Here is a 19,372-nt window from a genome sequence, read left to right on the forward strand (position 1 = left end):
CCCTTATATCCATTTTCAGTGATTCTTAGTCCTTACCACTGTGACTCTGAACACACTATTTCCTCTTCCTGGAAATATGTTTCCAATCAACTAACCTTTATTCCTATTTCAGGACCCTGTATAGACTTCATCTTATCTGAGAAGACTTAACTGACAGCCTCGACGGAGTCAGGTGCCACTCTTAGGTACTTGCATACGTCCCATCTATTTGCTTTTTACTTTTATTAACATTATCTCTGGACTTCTTAAGATTCTACATTATTTGTAAGCTCTGAATGCAAGAACTATGCACATCTCAAATTCTGTCGTATTTTCAGAGTTTACTGCAGGGTTTGGCACACAAACAGTAGATACTTCACAAGTATCTGGGAGAGAATGAAGGGATGCTGGTGAATGCCTAAATTACCAAAGGGAGGGGAAATAACACTTGATTGTTTACCCTAGATGAGTTGAAACAGGCTTCCCGAAATAGGTCAGCTTTCACCTTGGTTTTTGAAGAGAATAAAATCAATGATTGGCACAGAACAGACTGGTTATGAGGCTGTGTAAAAAAAGTCATATCTTAGCAACTAGACAAAGACGAGCTTGACCTGAAGGGTAGATTTTATGTAGAAAACTCATGGGAAATAGTGTGGCATAACTAAAAACCAGTGGCAGACAAAACTATGGAGGCAGCGAAAACACAGAAGTTGCCAGTGGTCACAGGGAAGGAGGATGAACAGGCAGGGCGCTGAAGATTTTGGGAGGGTGAGAAGACCCTGGAGGATACTGCAGAGGTGGATCCGCATCGACACACACTGGCCCAAACCCACAGAAGGCACAGCACCAAGAGCCATCCTAACGTGAATTATGGACTTGGGGAGATAACCATGTGTCCCAGGGGAGCCCTCAACTGGGACAAATGTCCCGCTGTGGTAGGGAGGCTGGCCGTGAGTTAGGCTGGGCCTGTGGGGAGATGGGAGCTTGTGGGACATTTCTGACCTTTTCAATTTTGCTGTGTAACGAAAACTGCTTTTAAAATACTCTCTCAAACAATTAGTAGTACAGTAGTTGGACAAGGGTTTTGAAGGTTTTTTACTTACATGGTTGTCATGCCAACATGATCTTCAAAGAAGAGATACTAATATGTATTTAATAATATTTGAGATGAAAGTGGGATGACAGTTACACACTGTGTATGTGTAGACTGCAGGTTGTAAAAACTAGGGAGTGCGTGGTATGTACACAGCACAAGTAAGCATTTCAAGCCCTCTCATCTACAGCTACCTCTAGGGGGAGGTCTCAGAGTACCCGGCAGTGTCCCGAGGGTGCACTGCGATACGTCACAGCGATAAAAATAAGAACCAAGATACATCATGTACAGGTACAAGATCCCAATGATAAATGTAAACGTACTGTATACCTAAAATGTACCAATAAAAGAATTTAAGGAAAATAATTCTGTGTTTTCGATAAACCTGCTCTCATCTCACTTTCTTAAGGCCTTGGGATTTGATTAAGTGTTAAGAGCTGCAAAGGGAGAAGTCAGAGTTTGATCAGACAATAACTAGGTCATTAAGTTTTCCTATTTACACAGACTATCTCTCACATTACAAAGCTCTGAAAACCTTAACATTTTCAAATGTGAAATTGTGATGCTCACATTTATCTTTTGCAATCAAGTAAATCTGGAACAAAAGATGCATATTTTAACTGGATTAAATAGCACACGGATGAAGTGTTGGGCTGTTGCCTAAATAATTAGCCACTACTCAATGATTATGCTAACTGGTGCACACTGGAGTGGATAAGATTAATGAAGCCTTTGCCCACAATTTAAAAGCTTTGCTACCAACACTTTTTCACTGAACTAAGAAACAAAGAGTCTTTGCAATTTTTACATTAATTGTCTTCAATTAGAGACATGGGAATTCTATCCAGTACTGATGCTCATCGGCCTCATTGGAGATCACAACTGGTGAGCATCAAGCAAAGTGAAAATCTGAATAGATGAGAAACCAGTTGCCCCAGGGGGTCAGCAAGTGCTCCTATCCAGAGCTAGAGGGCTGGGATTTCACCTCATCTTTGCCATTTGCAAAGAGTAAAGCTGAGCCAGGTCTCAGTTCTCCATTACTGTCTCTTTCCTCAACTGAAAAGGATGGAGAATGAAGTCTATCACAAGCATCCTGTATACACAAGACACCTAACAGCATTGGAGACAGAGGAGATATTCAGTTAATATTTACTACTACCACTGGTGGCAGTTGTACCTTTATTCGTTGTATTTATCATTGTTCCCTTTGGACACCAATGTACATTATAAGTTACATTATGTGTGTATAAAGTATTCCCATGACATATCATGCAAACTTTTAACATGTAATTCTGGGTCACTCAGAATACAAAAGTTCCAGAGCTGGAGAATAATCAAGAAACTATTTTTCTCTATTGGCATCACAAAGGAAGAGTTTTTCTTCCTGTCTACAAATATTTTCAATTTCACATGACTTGCTTCTTGCCAGACAGAAACTTTCAAAGGCTTGGGGAGGAAACATAGCAAAGTAGAGGTCTCTTTGAGGGTACTTTAGATTGACTCCCCTGTCTTTGATGTATTTTCCCATGTAATCAAGTGGCCAGGAGGCTACAACAGAGCTACAGTGCCAACAGGTGGTTTGATCTCAGCTACCTCTGAGAAGATTCTCTCTCCAGTTTGGCATCCGAGCCATTCCGGCTTATCAATGCACATCCTTTCATCTTCACTCACTGCCACCCCCATGGTGACACTGGCTGTCCTGTCCGGTGCCTCTTCTACCTCAGACATCCTGAGGAAAAGGTCCTGCCCCCATGAGTCTGCTGGCTGGAAGCAAAGCTGTCACATTTTGGAGGACAAATGCTTATGGCTAAGAACTGGACACACTCTGGATCAGAAAATGCCAAAGGCCCGAGCTTTGTTCTATACCAGAGAAGCCACACGAGCACTGACAATTTTCCAGAGTCAGTTTTCCATGCTTTAATATGTCAGGTAAAAGGGCTGAAGACCAAGACCAGACCAGGCCACAACAAGCCTTTATTAGGGGAATAGATCTGCCGGGCTGTCTCTGAACAAAGGAGAGACAAAAGCAATATGGCTGGGGCAGGGAGAGTCTTTTATAGAGACTGGGGTGGGGTTTGTAGGGGCTGAGGTGGGGTTGACTGAGGTAGTGACTAGGGAATGGAGGAGCCGGTGATGTCACTAGGTGGTAGGAGGTGAGCGAGTATTAGGTTACTCTCTAGGTGGGTCCAGGGGCATGCTGGGAAGAAGGGTTTGTTCTTTGGTGGGAGCAACCATCTTGGCATGACGTCACACAGGGGAAGGGGCAAGGCACCATAGGAAGAGGGCAGCAACTATACATAATAGCTGCTGAGGTGGTGGGAGACCTATCATAATATAAGTATTTTGTAGGGCTGTCAAAAGGAAAATCCATAATCACAAACCACTTTAGCATAAGACTTGTTCTTTGATGTCCTCACATATCTTGATCCCTCCAAAAGTCATTTTTACTTTTTTGTTAGCGAATGAAATCCCTTTTAGTAAAATTATATACATATGTACCATTGAAGAAGGCTAAGTAATCTTTAAGTGGTAAGCTTTTAATACTGAACCTAGCAAAACCCTATGGTAGCAGCTCTCTCAGGAGTCCTTCTATCTCTCACTAAAGAAGTCCGAGAGTTAAGGATCTCCTTCCTTTCTGATCAAGGAACACAATCTAAAACCGTTCTCCAGTGATGGACCACAGGGGCTGGGTCAGCAGGGCAAGATGCACTCACACACAGAGAGATATGAGTATCCCATCCCTAAGCTCAATGAGGTGTGGCCATGAATTCCTTCAAGGAGCTTCATCTTCTAAAAGCACATTTTAATAAAATTTCTAGGGCTGGGAATTTAGCTCAGTGGTTTCGCTGTCTGCTGCTCAAGCACAAGGACCCAAGTTCCATCCCTGGTACCAAAAAAACAAAACAAAACAAAATTTCTTCCCTAAAACTGAAAGCAATAGTGTAATAATGGAAGCAATAAAAAGGGAAGCAATAGTGTAAAGAGATGAGTCAATCACTCCTGGATTTAAATTATAGGTTTGTCATTTACTAACTCTGCCATTTGGAGACTCAGTGAATAAATGCCAAAACCACTCTTCCACCTGTGAACAGGAGGTAGTAGCTCTCAGTGGTTAAGATTAAATCAGATCTTTTCTTTTTCCTCTTTGTGATGAGAGGGATGGAAGCAAGGGCCTGGTGCCTGCTAGGGAAGTGCTCTACCCTGAGCCCCACTCCTAGCTCCTAAGGGCAGATCTTCACAAGCATCTAACACAATGCCGGGGCAGTTTATGCTGGTAAATGGTGATGGGGCTCCCACCCTGGAAATAACCATCAGAAGCACTGGTCCCTTTGAATGGTCTCCTAAACTGCTTATCAACACCCAGAGAAGGGGAAATGACCAGGCCCACCCTCCTAGGTCTTTCTCTTCTGAGGAGCAGGCACAACTGTTGCATATACCCACAGTGCTTGCAGGGCTTACTTGTGTTATCCTGAGATCTTCCCCCTCATTGTGCATCTGATGTCACACAGAACAAGTTTATTCTCTTTCACAGGGAAGCATTTCAAGCACCAAGGCAGCCTTCACACACTCTCTAAGTCTTTTCTCCAGGCTAAATCTCCTCAGTTCTCTCAATATAACTCATATTTCAAGGATTCTAGGTGTTTCATCTCTGGCCATCCTTCCCTAGAAGAGTGGCTGGACAGAGCTGGAGTTTAGTTTCTAACTAGTTAGTGAAGTACCAACTTGGGACAAAAAAGGAAACATGCATATCAGCCAAGAAGAACAGAGTTAATGGAGAAAAAAATCTCACCATGTTGATAATACATCATCTTCTATTACAGAAATGCTTTGGGCAAACAGTTTTTTAGCGCTAAGAGCAGAGCAGAGCAAGCCTGACTGTCGGAGTCTGCTGTTCCCCCAGGCTGCCGCCAGGGGCGCGATTCCCAGGACCTTCCTCCCTGGCTTCTTGCATCCTTTTCAGTTTCCTCACTGCATGCAGCATGATGTTTCTTTACTTTCCTGGTACCACACAGTCACTCAATTATTTCCAAGTTAATTCTCTAAGTAAGATGACTGCTTCAAAGCAAGTTTAAGCTCAACAGGATTAATGTTATTCATCTTACCTACTCTGGAAATGATTAAATGCAGCCCAACACTTCTACAGTGGTGATATTTAATATCCTTGGCTGTACATGGACCCTAAATTATTACTGCTTTATACACATAGTTATACACATGGATGAATCAACGAGTTCACCACAATTCCTTTTCCCTTCACACACAGGCAAAGGACAAATGCGTACTTAGCTCACCCAGGTTAAACGACAGGAATCTTGGCTCTCTTCTCCTGAGATTATCTAATTAAAACACACATGTTAGCAAAAGGAAGAGGTTTTTCTTTTGGTACTGGGCATCAAACTCGGGTCCGTGCACTTGGGAGGCAGGCGGCAGAACCACTGAGCTACATCCCTGGCCCGAGAGGTTTTTCTTACTCCAGCACTTCTGATTACCATGCACATTGATGGAAAAGCAGAGTGACAGTTTTCCAAGAAGACAGATAGACTGATGGATGAGATTTCTTTTTAAGAGTTACACTTTCTGTGCTCAATCTGAAAAGGACACAAGCGTCCATTCACCTGTTGAGTGATGTGATGCTCCCGGAACTCTGTCCTCCTTTAGATTTGTTTTCGCTCTGTCCTGTCGGGTCAGTGATGGAACCGCTCAGACAGACCCTGGACGTGATCGCTGGGAGAACACTCCGGACCTGGAGTCCCCAATCCAGACCGAGCCTAATCAAGGTCACCCTCATTGTGTTCTCATCATTCAAGACTTTTCCAGTGCACATTAGTCCCACAGATAAATAGGCTCCATGCTGGCAGGCTGGGACCTGCATGTAACAAAGTGTGCCGATGTCCACCTGCCCAACACCTCGTCCTTCCCTGCCTCTCCCCTTCCCTCAATGACCCCTTCTAACTTCATGTCATCCATTTCTTTTTTTTAGCATCCAAATATTTAGGAGAGAAAACGTGATATTTGAACTGTCTGAATCTGGCTTATTTTGCTTAATGTGATGATCTCCAGTTCAATCCATTTTCCCCCAAATACAGGATTTCATTCTTCGTTGTGGCTGATTGATACCGTGTGTATACATCCATATTCTCTGTATGCATTCAGCTGTTGACGAGTGCTGAGGCTGACTCCACAGCTTAGCTGTAGTGAACTGCTTTGCAATAAACACGGGTATGCAGGAGTCTGGATACTATGCTGACTTTAATTCTTTGGCAAATATACCAAGCAGTGGTAGAGCTACATAGAATGGTATTTCCGGTTTTAGTTTTTGAGGAAACTCCATACTGATTTCCCATTGGTGGCTAAAGCGATATCCCCACCAACAGTGTAGAAGACTTGCTTTCCCCCACATTTTTGCCAGAATTTTTTGCTTTTTGTGTTCTTGATGACAGTCATTCTGACTGGGGAGAGATGGACTCCCGATGTACACTACAGCTTTGACTTGCATTTGCCCGATGGCTAAAGAAGTTGAACATGTTTTTCTAGACTACTGGCCATTTTTTCCTATTGAGAAGTGTTTGTTTGTTCAGTTCATTTGCCCTCTTATTGATTGGGCTATTGGTTTTTGGTGTTAAGCTTTCTGAGTCTCTATACATCCTCAATATTATTCCTGTCAGAAGAATAGCTGGCAGAAATTGTCCCCTGGTCTGTAGGTCATCATTGCACTCTGTGAATCATCTCCTCTGCTGTGCAGAAGCTTTTCAACTTGATGAAATCCCTTTTGTGGATTCCCTGCCATTAGAGTCCTACTCAGAAGTCTTTGCCTGTGTCCAGGGCTTCAGGTGTTTTCCCTATGTTTTCTTCTAGCAGTTCTCAAGTTCCAGTGCTTCTAAACACTTGGTATCATAACATTTACCTGTGGATTGTGTATTTATATTTTATATTTTACTATTTATTTTTAAATTTAAATAAAATTTAAATTTTAATAACTATATAAACAAATACTGTAAGTATCAGTGGGCTGTCATGTGATATTTTGATACAGGCTTACATTGTGAAATGCTTATATCAAGGGAATGAATTAGAGATACCACCGCAAATATTTATCATTTTTAATAGTGAAAAATTCAACTATTCTAGAAGACTAATTTTAAAATTCGTCAGTGGGATCTCACCTGCCTTCCATTTCTACTGTCCTCTTCCTTTTGATCTCCTTAACATTGTTGATGTATTTAATCTCTTTTAGCATTTTTTTCTCTTCATTCAGGCTGAGCTCTGGATGCTCATCTTCGACATTACAGAGTTGGTTTTACTCAGCGCTGTCTGCCCTTTATTAAATCCATGAAGCCTGGTATTTATTTGGATAGTTATCTGTCCTTATGTGGCTTATTCCATTTTCACACCAGCTAGGCCCTCACTCTGCTTTCTTATTTTGATAGGAAGTAGTGTAAAATATCATTTAAATACTTTAAACTTTTGAGGCCGAATGCCAGGTTTTAAGTTCAGTAATGCCTCCACTTTTTTTCCTCTTGGACAAATTATTAAGGCTCTGAAAGTCTGACTCTTTGTGTCTCTACAATGGAGATGACATTCATACTTATCCAAGTGGTGTTATAAACATTAAGGGAGATCATGTGTGTATTATACTTAGCATGGTGTCTAATGCAAAATAAAAATACAAAACAAGATGGCCACGAATATAAACCCCCAAACTCATCTCAAAGAGCAAATGTCTTTTTAAGCATTCTATAAAAACCAAAAGAATGTCTTCTAAAATGCTCTGCAATTTCCCATACTGAGTAGCTCCACAGGCTTTGCAATGCTTTTAGACCTTCAAAGCACGATTCACCTCCTCTCTTCTGCAGCTACTTAGTCCTCCCTCTTGTCCTCTTGCCCTTAAATGATGAATGAAGTCTTTGAGGCTGTGAGATATACTGTGATTATTTTTCTCCAGCTACAGAAAAAAATCCATACTTGTTCACTCTTCCTCACAGGACCATTAAAAGATTTCACCTTGTTTATGTACACAAATTCATTTCTTTACGAAGCTGGGAGAGGGACTTCAGGAATCCTATTTACCATGAATTTCAAGTGGCTTTATGTTTAGCTTTGAAAACTCTTAATATTCCTTTAAAAAAATTAAGAATGTTTTTATTACAGTGAAATTCTATGGAATTATTTTCATATTTCTAATAAGCTACATCAGTAAAATCAAATGAGGCAGAACCATGCTGACTAAAATCTTTCTTTGATACTATATTCTCTATGCGTCTTACAAATTCTTTATTTCAAGTCTTACTTTGTATTTTCCTACTTCGTTTAGTTATTTGTATCAAAATACTCATGTTGGGCCGGGGATTTGGCTCAGTGGTTCCACCGCTTGCCTTGCAAGCACAAGGACCTGAGTTCGATCCCTAGTACCAAAAAAAAAAAAATACTCATGTAACATGCAGTGGCTTATTTTTGTAACAGTAGATACTATTATGGTTTAGATCCGAAATGCGCCCTGCAATCCTATGTGTTCAGAGGAGGGCTTTTGAAAGGTGACCCCACGGTCTGGGATCTAAGTTACTGGTGGAGTCCCCTTGACTAGATGGTACTTTGATGGCCTTATTGGGAGGTAAGGGCAATGCAGGAGGTAAAGCACAGTTGAAGAGGTGGCCATGGGGAAGTGACCTGGGAACTACAGCTTGGCCCTGCCCCATCTTCTCCTTCCAGCTGCCCGGAAGTGAGCAGCTTTTCTGCTACTTTCTTCTGCCCTGTCTTCTGCCTCATCTCCGGCCCAGAAATAAGGGAACCAGAGGATCATGGACAGAAACCACGAGCCAAAATAGATCTTCCTCCTTTAAGTTGTTTTTCTCAGGTACTTGTTCACAGCAACAAAACAATGACTAACACAAATATATAGCACTGACATCTGTTCGTTAAGTTTCTATCCTTTGAAAGTCCAAAGATCCTCTATATTGAGACAAGAGATTAGTTTCCCAAGAAACTTATGTCAGTTATGAAAATGTACACATAACTTATGTTAAATAAAGCTCAGAAAACCAGCCCACATGGAAACAAAATAAAATAAATATCTTGTTTGAGAACAGAAACAATGAAATGCATATTAATTTCTTTCTAAAAAAGGAATTAATTTTAGTTAAGCAGAAAGTATGGAGCAAATCACTTGGACCTAAAATTATTTTATTTATGTACAATGCAATAAATCGCCTTCTCTCACTGAGACAAAGCCAAGCAATAAAGAATATGTATGAGCCAGTGAGATAGTGAAGAACCCATTTGTTTTGCTATCTAATGAGGTGGATGGAAGAGTTTCTAGTCTGATTGCTTTGACTGTGCTGTTCCAATCACGTCCACCACTTAGCACAAAGATAAGCGTTCTCTGTTGATGAATCGTTTTCTTCTCTGGGCTGTGCTGGCCCATCTGAATTGTTATGAAACTTGCCATGGACATTTGAGGAAACTCGTAAAACATGGTCAGTATGGGAGACAGTGCACAAATTACACTTATTAATCAACTCAGAGTCAGATCGCAATGAATTTCATGGCTTCTTGTTTATCTTCTTTCTGCCTAGAACTACATTCTTTATTTTTCAACTCACTGAAAACAGTAGGAAAATCCCTGCTGTTCAAGAAAACATCAATCTGCTCTCATCTATTTAAATTTTAATAAAGGAACATCAGATTTTAAAGGTGCTTAAACATCAAACACAATTCAAAACTTTTAGACAATTCTACTCTAGTGCTATGAACAAATCAATGTACCTATTAATTTATACCTATTAATTTATAATTGATGATTTTCTGTTTAATGAAATGATGAAAGATGTCTAGTTATTACAATAAAGATTTCTAATAATGAAATAAAAACATAGGATGATTTGACTTCATATCAGTCAAGTTTACCATTTCTTGTCTTGACTTTTTTCTGCATATTCTTATGACATTTTTATACTGACTCCAACTTCCTTCAGATTCACTTTGTTTGCCAAATAGGATTTTGATATAAGCAAATGAGAAATAGAGCTTATATAAGTTTAATATATTTTATATCTACATGTAATTAATATCCTATAAATGTTTACAAAAAACTAAATTTAGATATGAATTAAATTAACTTCACATGTAAATATAAATAACTTTTAAAATAATAAAAATATGCAATATATTTTGGGTTTAATCACATTAAAACATACCAATTGACAAAAATCCAAATCTTTAGCCAAGAACAGTGATGTACACCTGCAATCCTAGAACTCTGGGAGGCGGAGGCAGGAGGATCACAAGTTCAAGCCCAGTCTGGGTAAATTAGGAAGCCCAAGTCTCAAATTTTAAAACAATAATTAAAAGGGTTGGAGACGTAGCTCAGTGGGAAGGCTCTGGGTTCAATCTCCAGTACTATATAAAATTTTTTTAAAAGTGCTTTAATTTCTTCAGTTTTTTCAGCACAGATATTTTATAGATGAAATGTTATAAATTATCATATGGATTTGCAGGCTGACTTATTTTCACCTAATGATATCTATTTCCGGGACTTCATTGTGTTCCTTCAGAAGGCAGGTTTGACCAGAACTCTGCCCTCCTGATTGTGAACAACGTTTCGGGAGACATACTATGGTACCAGGTATACCTGGCACCAGGCCAAGCTCTTTGGAAAAGTAGTGTGATTTTGTTACTATTTTGTCCGAAGTTTGGAATTGAGATACAGCTCATATTTATAATCTAAAGGCAGATTTGGGTATATGAAAGACCATAGGTTTTCATATATTTTGATGAGGATTCTCTTAGCTCTTTGGAAGCTAAGAGATAATCACCTGATGCTTGCAATCTTTTTTTTTTTGGTACGGGGATCAAACTCGGGACCTTGCGCTTGCGAGGCAGGCAGTGGAACCACTGAGCTAAATCCCCGGCCCAATGTTTGCAATCTTACACAGGGTATGGCAACATTTTCTGAGTTCAGTGAAAAAAATTGCATTTGTGTTTAGAATTTCCTTAATTATTAAGGTCAATTAATAGGGATCAAAATAGGCTCTTCATTTTCGCTCCCTCTCTCACCCTCTCCCTTACTTCCTTCACTTTACTTTTTAGCAAGTGGCCTAGCCCTCATATAAATTATTAAAATCTCAATTTAAAAAGTTACACTTTATTCTCCCAGATAGTCCCAATTTAAAGGTTTCTCGTAGCCATATATTAATATTAGAGTGTCCTTCAACTATATTAAACTTTATAATTTATAAATCATCCGGAAAGGCACTATGTGGCACTCTAGCATATCCCTAGTTTCCTTAAGAAACAAATGTCTTCAAGAAAACGGGATATATCATGTTTATTTGAGACTTCCCAGGGCTCCCTTGCTGATGAATGTTCAACATTCCAAGCAAAGTTAATAGAAGGGGATTCCTCCTGAGAAGAGAATAAATGTTGGAAAGCAAGCTGAAAACAAACGGAATGCTACTTCAGTGTAATTAAGGTTAGAATTCTCGACCTGATATCAAAACTACAACTGTCGTTTGCTGGTCCAATAACACGATTATTCCAAGGGGTAATATGTTGTTCATTTGCCAAAGTTTGATTACTACTTGAAATGATATTCTGAAAATCACAAATGTGTATCAAGGAAAAGGTACGCAGAAGAATAAGGTAAAAATGCAAGATTAACTTTCCTTCAAAAATAACGCATACTTTCCCTTAGGATTTAAATAATACCTCTCAAGAAAAATAACGTATTCACACAACAGTAAAACTTTATAGCAGAAGTATGAGTTCCTAATATTTCTAGACTTACTTAATTAAAATTTCTTTTCCTCTTGCTCATGGTCTAAATAGAATAGTAGCTCACATTTCTTAACTATTACGTACGGATAATGTCAGCACTTTCCTGTTTTTTTAATGATGATTAAGTGATTAATAAATGCAACATAATTAGAATTATGGTAGATATTAGCCTGCCGATAAATAAATAAAAATATCTGCTATACTCATTCATGTTGCTCATAAATATTTCCACTCTCTCCTTTCCAGAAAAAATAGAAATTCTCTTCCTTACCCCTTTGATGCTGAGTGACTGGATTTGGAGGTGGGAAAGAAGCCTCTATTATGAATACCAGAACTATTTCTTGGGTGATGGAGTGGGTTATATAACACTGCTGGAAGAGCTGAGGAGATGGTAATTTCCGCCCTGGACACAGTATTCTGTACTGAACGTGGTTAACCAGGTGGTAACATTTAATGTGCACTTGGCTATTTAAGCCTGGGGCTGGAGGGAGATTGGAAGTCACCAGTTTGCAAGTGACTTCTGGGATCATGAGTTTAAAAAAACTCATGGAAGTTCACAGGGAAATGTTCCCATGTGTGAGGATCAAATTCTGAGAAACTTCATAACTTGAGGTTAACCAAAGAGGGGGAAAAAAAAAAGATTAAAATGTTACAGCCACGTTAGGAAGAAAACCTACAGGAGCAAACCAGTATCATAAGATTCAGCACAGAAAATAAAGTTTAAGAGTTCCCTTAACTATTCAGTTACTACCCAGGAAAACAGTACCATTCAATGATAATGCATACAGATAAACTTGTTTTTTGTAAAAGTTTGTTTTCCTTAAATTCATCCATAAGAAAACAATGTTGATTTTTAACATGTCACTGTTTGTTTAAAGTAGGCAAACCTCAGGTTGGACATACAGTGCCTATTGGTGTTCTTTGCAGAAGCAAACTATAACACAAGGTAGATGGCTAAAGAGATTAATATTAATGAGACAGGTTTTGTGGCAACTACTTTGAGATTGAATGTGTGAAGCTCTCGAATTTCTCCTGTGGTACCCAAGAAACCTAAATCATCTTGGGCCGAATCGGTACAGACACATTTTTCATTCCCATAACTGACTGTGAAGATGATATGACTCTTCTAGATGAAACAGCAGGCTGTCTGTGAACCAGTGCTCCAAGGGGCACTTCCCATAGGTATTAATCACGTCAGCCCCTCAGATGTGAAGAACACAGTAAAACAAATGCACAAACTCTGCATGTATGATGTCATTTTAAAAATTATTTATAACTTGTGTTTTGTTAGTTGAAGCCTATTTTATTTGCCGTCCCAAGGATTTATCTGGTCATTTTCTCAAATAGAATGAAGTGTATGGCATTCAAAACACCAATTTTCAAATATTCAGCAGCCATCTTGAAAGTAGAGAAGCAAAATTAAGTACGAATTATGTTCTATTTATAACCTATGCATTTTCCAATGTACCACCAGGTCTATAAAACTTCAGTGTTCACTACCACATGGAACTGTTGTCAAGATTACACACCATAGGTATGTCAAGAATGTGTGTGTCATGGTTTAAAGCACTGGATTTTTGGGCCACATCAACCTTCCTTCCCAGGGCTGATATTAGAAGCCAAGTTTATCTGACTTTCAATTTTACAGAGGAAAAAAGGAAGCATAACTCATCCAAACCCACCCAACTAGAAAATCTAGGAACAAAGAATCAAAGATGAGAAGCTAGGAAATTTATGCTAAAAGCAGTGTTTAGAAATGCTATGACCATATCATGCTTTCGGTAATAAATTACTTCACTGAATTGTCACGGAGGTCAGATCTTGACAAACTGTCATGGGGGGGGGGGTTGTCACAAAATCATTCATTTCTTAATTAGAAAACATTCTGAAAAATGTTTTAGATGAATTTCAGCTCATACTCTGTGCCAGGCATGGGGCTGCAAAGTCAGAAAAGAGGCAGATCTTAGTCTCAAAGAGAAGACGAGACATTGGCCTAAACAAGGTGAAGACCTGACCCCTGATGAGCCCTGTGCGCAAGGAAAGCTGGTTTTCCTTTCCAGATGCTCAAAATCCTTTTTCTTTGTAAGTCAGAGTTATCGCGTGTGAATAGAGAGTAAAAGACCGTGGGGAGAATAAAATATGGATGCCCTGCTTGCTGCTAACGCTCTCAGTAAACGCTTCAGACTTGCTCATTCCTTATAAGGGCACTGTTAAGCTGAAACAAGCTCAAATGGACATGTGAGCCTGTGGCAACTGTTAAATATTCCGGAAGTTTGCAAGCTGGAGAGGAAAACTTCCATGGCTTGAAATCAGCCATCATATGCATGTTGACACCAGAGAAATTGGCAATCACTGGAGCTTTCTTTCCTTTTCCTGGGGAGAGCTAGTTTACTATCTCACCATGGTTTCCAACACATCCATTAATCTGAAGTCCAACAAACACCCATTCTCTATTCCTCTTTTGTTCATTAGGAATCCTGAAAGATGAGGACAGGCTTCCCCCAGGGGATGTGAGGAAGCGGATTCTCATTTTCTTTGCAAATCTGGTGTTTGTTTAAACTCTTTTTGGTCCTGTGAACCACATTTTCTGAGAGAATAAGGGAAGAAATTGGAACCTGATGATTTTTTTCCCCCAATGTAATATGGCCTACTGGATGGACCTGTGTTTGATGAAGCATTACCAGGCATTTGAGAATGAATGAAAACCAGCTCTGCCAAAGGAAACGCTTATGACGATGCCTTCAATGATTTGCTTCTAGTTTTTAACAAATGTCCGTCTTCTACTTCATTCTCTTTACCAGATAATTCAGTCCCAGCAAGAATGGTCATTCATTCTCCCATATGGACAATAAGCTCGGCTCCCTCACTTCTAGTTCAGCCTCACAGCAGAGACACAAGGTGATATGGAGAAACTTGTGTACATTTCCTAGTTTAAGCTAGTTTAACTAGTTCCTAGTTTAAATGGACTAAGTGATACCTCAGGGATCATCCCATTTACAGATAGTTAACAGTCTGACCAAGAATTATTTACCAAAGTCTATGATATTCAGTAATTTCAAGTCTTTTTTGGGGGTGGAGTACAGAGTACTGGGGATCAAACTCAGAGCCCTGCAGTTGCTAGGCAAGTTCTCTTCCACTGAGCTACACCCCTAGTCCCTCAAGACATTTTAAGAGATTAAAAATTATAAAACTTATATACATATATTCACACAAATAACTATCTATACTAAATATTACATAATTTATATTCACTTGGGGAGGTAAGATTAATGAGCACAAAACAATTAGGCAATCATATTTAAATTACAGACTGTATATTAAAATAAGAAATCGGTAGAAGAGGACAGTTTGAGGATGGTAGGAGAATTACAGCCAGCTCAGAGGAAATACAGGAAGCATTTATTTGTTTGTGTTTCTTCTGGAAGATTTAGGGAAGGGGGTTTTAAACGGGAATATAAACTGCAAGGTAAAGGGGAGCAGAAGATGAGAAGGACAGGCCAGGGCCAGGGGACCATGAGGAAACCTGCGAGGCCCTGGTGGAGACACCCTAGGGAGCGAGGGGAATGGTCTTCCTCTCCAGAAATGCGTTTTTAGCTTCCTCTGCACTGAATTCTCACTGCTAGGTCTGGATAGATCTTGTAAAATGACCAAGGAAACCAGCAGTCACTCAGTCACTGAAACTTACACCTGTACCCAAATGCAGCTGGGTTCACCTCTGCAAAGCACTACCCACCTGCCTGGGACTCCAAGGACAAGGAAGGTGGGTGTTTAGCAGATCGCGGTGAGATATCAAAATTAAATGGAAACAAAGTCTTTGTAGCTAGGGAGGAGTGGAGGGGTTGAAGGGAGGGCAGGAGAATGGGGAAAAAATAAGAAGCAAGATAAATCATGTAAAGGTACAAATCCCCAGTGCTGAATGTCATCATACTGTATACCTAAAATGATAAACTTAATAAAAAAAAAATAAAGACTGAAGATAAGCTAGCAGAGAAAAAGGAGATCACGTGAGACTAAGGGAAAGGAAAGAAGAAAAATGATTTCAGATAGTGTTTAAAATTATATACCTAGGATGTCCTAAAATTTGAGGTTTTATGAGGAATGTGTTACTAATAGAATTACTCCTTCAAATAAGCTAGAAAAGTGAATCTGAACCTACATTAATTGGATCTGCCTAAATATGATTTCAGACTACGATTATAACCTGTCTCTAAAATCTTGCTAAGTTCTACCAGACATAACTTGAAACTTTATACTTAATACTCATTCTAAAAGTAGTAATAATACCTATAGGCATTGATTCTCAAACACTGTTGCTTCTTTACTTAGAAATCCTTATGATTCAAATACAAATAGTTTTAACAGATTGTATTTTATGTGTCTTTTTATGACACAAGCAACTACATTTAAATGTGCAAAAACCCTACTCTCTGTGATTTGCATTCTTATATCCCATTACAGAGTTTTCTATTTGAATTTCCATCTGGTCTCTAATATCTCTTTGTGTTTATTATTGCTTTAATGAGATACTCTTGTTTCTACATACCTAGATTTCATTACTATTTGGCAAAAACAGTCTTTACCCAGATTTTACTCACGTAAACACCTTAGGCTTAACCTTGGAGCTTAATGCAGTCTGCCGGTAGATACTTCTAAACCAGTAAAATGGAAAGAAAAACTATTTAAGGTAAACTGTGAGTAAAGGTTAGCCTTTTATCTTTTAAAATCATAACAGACTGCTCCCTTTATAGGATTAATCTTTATCTGTATAATATGTCACTAAAGATTTACAAGATGGACAAATGCATTTGTGCATGTCAGGCTGAAGGAAAGACTGAAAGCGTAAAATAGATCTCTGCGGGTTTTACACTGATGGAAACTGGCAGAGATTAGCTTAATAATTCAGCTCGTACTTAACAATCATGAATGTTATCTTTAATCTGTGCCATCAACTAAAATTTTGTTCAACACATCCATACTCACAAGCTTTTTGTGTGATGTTTGAATACCATTCCTGAAACTCAGATGGAAAGGAGCATTTTGAAGAGAAACTGTGGCCTCTGTCCATTTTAGGGCTGAGTCACCAACAAGCAGACTTCACTGCAGGTTTAGACCACCAACAAAAATGTCTCTAATACTTAAACCAACAGTTTTCAAGTCGAATATAATCTTTTCTGACTTCTCAGCATGGGAGGGTAAATTGACAATGAGCAGTAAATGAGATATTTACTTAGTTGTTTATCTTAATGAACACACAGAGCTTTATTGTGTGCCAGGCATTCTTGGAAGAGTTCTACATGTTATTTCATTTCATCCTAGATGTCATACAGCCCATTTGGGACTTAATGGGAGAATATGGTTAGAAAAAGAGGCTAATGAAGTGTCTCTCGACAGGAGCCCTCTGTATTTTGTTCAGGGTATCTTTAATAATACTAACAACTCTCTGTATTAAGTGCCTCCACAGTGGTGAGCCATTACCTGTATGTCAACTTACGCTCACAGCTACCCTTTAAACAGGCATTATTAACTTTGGGAAAGCAGAGAGTCTTAAGTCTCATGGACGATAATCGCTGGAGCCAGGATCAAGACTCCATAATGTACACATTCACTTTGACTCTCCAACAGGAAATTTTTTAATTCCTCTCTAACACACATTTTGCTTGTTAGCGCTGCCAATATTCCACTCTTTAAGAAGTCAGTGGATCGAGCTCCTTCTATTATAAATATCCTTCTAATCAATCTGTCTCCTCCTCTCTGTCCCTGCTATCAGCATAATGGTTTAAGTACTCATCCCAGCTCACATCTACATGACTATTAACTCCCTCTCTTCAGTCCACTCACCACACTGCCAAAAAGTTACTCTTTAGAAAGCATAAATCTGCTCGTGTCAGTGCTCTGAGTAAAGTGCCTTAAGCCCCCCATGCCCCACTTCCGCTTTCTGAATAAAACTTCACATCTTAACTGTGCCACACAAAACATCTGATGAGATTGACCCTGCAGCCAGGACAGCCTCATTTCTCCTCCTAATACTCCACACTGCCCCCGGCAACACAGACAATACTGCGAGCATGCACCCCCACCCCCACCCCCACCCCTTATGGTAGATGAACTCCTGTCACTTCAATCCTATCACTGCAATGCCTTTGTATTTCTGCAAGCTATCAGGTCTCTGCCAGAATGTCTTTTGTCCCCTTTCCTACAATTCCGACTTGTCCTTCAACACTTACTGAGAGATCCTCCTCCCAGGCGAATCTCCACAGACACCTCTGGCTTAGGTCAGCGGCCTGGCCTTTGTTTTCCTAGACCATCCATCATGCTTTGCACGTGTCTGTGCTCATCACTTGAGTCTGCATTTATTTTCCCAGTTTATGAGCATCCTGACATCCCAGACATAGTGCAAATCACATCCACTGCTGTGACCTCAGTGTCTCAGGGGCTGCCTGAGGAATAGGTCTGGAAGAGATGCAGAATTTGTATGTTTTATACCTTAGCTGCTTCTCCGGATTCCTCATCTTCAGCTGCTGCTCTCTGCTGTATCTTCTGGTATCTTCTGTGCTTGGCTCCTGGTATTTACCCATGAACTTGGTATTGATTTTTTGCCCTGGTCCTAATATCCTAGATCACAGATTAAACACTGTGCTCACACGTCACTTCCAGTATTGACCCTGCACCACAGGTTTTCTCTTATGTCAACCTTGCATCTAGCCAGGTGAACACAGTATTTTTAGGACTCTTCTTTTGGATCACAAACCTAGAAGCCATCGAGCTTCAAACACAATTCTGACAGTTATTAACATCTAGCACGGTGAGTCCAGACTTCCAACAGGAAGGGGGTAGCCTTCTGTTAATAAGCATATGTCACTGTTAAACCTCACAGGAGGTAAGATCATGCATATCTTACCAAACAAAGCTCGCCAGAGACATTAGTAAGTAGTCCAAATTTACAGAGCTAGACAGTCACAAATGTCAGAGCTCCGGCTCACTTTAAATCTTATGCATGCCCAACACAATCTTGCTTGACTTACATGGAGCAAGTATCCTGGAGGTTTTCCACTCTTTGCACAGGAGTACATAAGGCCCTGTATCTGTGGAGACAGAGTAGGGAATGGATATCAAATTTAGTTACATTACCTTCTCCAAGTACGTGACTTGGACTTAACCTTGGAGCTTAATACTGCCAGCCAAGACAGGTGACTTCTGACCCATGCATAGAAAAAGTGAACCATGTTGCAACATGGAGAAGGCAAGCTGAATCTCTGAATGAGTCTGGAGTCTTATTTGTCCATTATTCTGTACAACGATGCCAAGCTCGTTCCTGTGGGGGCAGTGCCAGAGGCTTTACAGCATCATATTAATGAACCAACCACAGCAATCAGAGGAAAATGGGAATTGGGCCTCGACAGAAGGAAACGTCTGTAAGTCACAGAGTACTGTTACTGACAGAATAACTTCCTGCCACTTGCCACGCAAACTCATGCCTCTCTGGAAAGGATGAAAACATCAGAGAGCCGTATGATGTCAAATGATAGGAAG

The 19,372-nt window shown here is 39.8% G+C and overlaps 1 protein-coding gene across 12 annotated transcripts in view; it reads right to left on the minus strand.

Annotated features, from left to right (window-relative positions):
• Window positions 1-19,372, minus strand: part of Magi2 (membrane associated guanylate kinase, WW and PDZ domain containing 2) — a 1,273,508-nt gene that overhangs the window by 633,744 nt on the left and 620,392 nt on the right. For 8 of the 12 annotated variants that reach the window (XM_087206547.1, XM_087206543.1, XM_087206544.1 and 5 more), the window contains exon 3: window positions 18,865-18,924. The exons of the other annotated variants lie outside the window; for them this stretch is intronic. In XM_087206547.1, the coding sequence (XP_087062673.1) occupies window positions 18,865-18,924 (60 nt within the window). The remainder of the gene's footprint in view (window positions 1-18,864; window positions 18,925-19,372) is intronic. 12 annotated transcript variants of the gene reach the window in all.

This window comes from Heterocephalus glaber, unplaced genomic scaffold (assembly GCF_053883595.1).
Source record: "Heterocephalus glaber isolate CG9 unplaced genomic scaffold, H.glaber_assembly_v1.0 deba00000676, whole genome shotgun sequence".
Lineage (NCBI taxonomy): Eukaryota > Metazoa > Chordata > Mammalia > Rodentia > Bathyergidae > Heterocephalus > Heterocephalus glaber.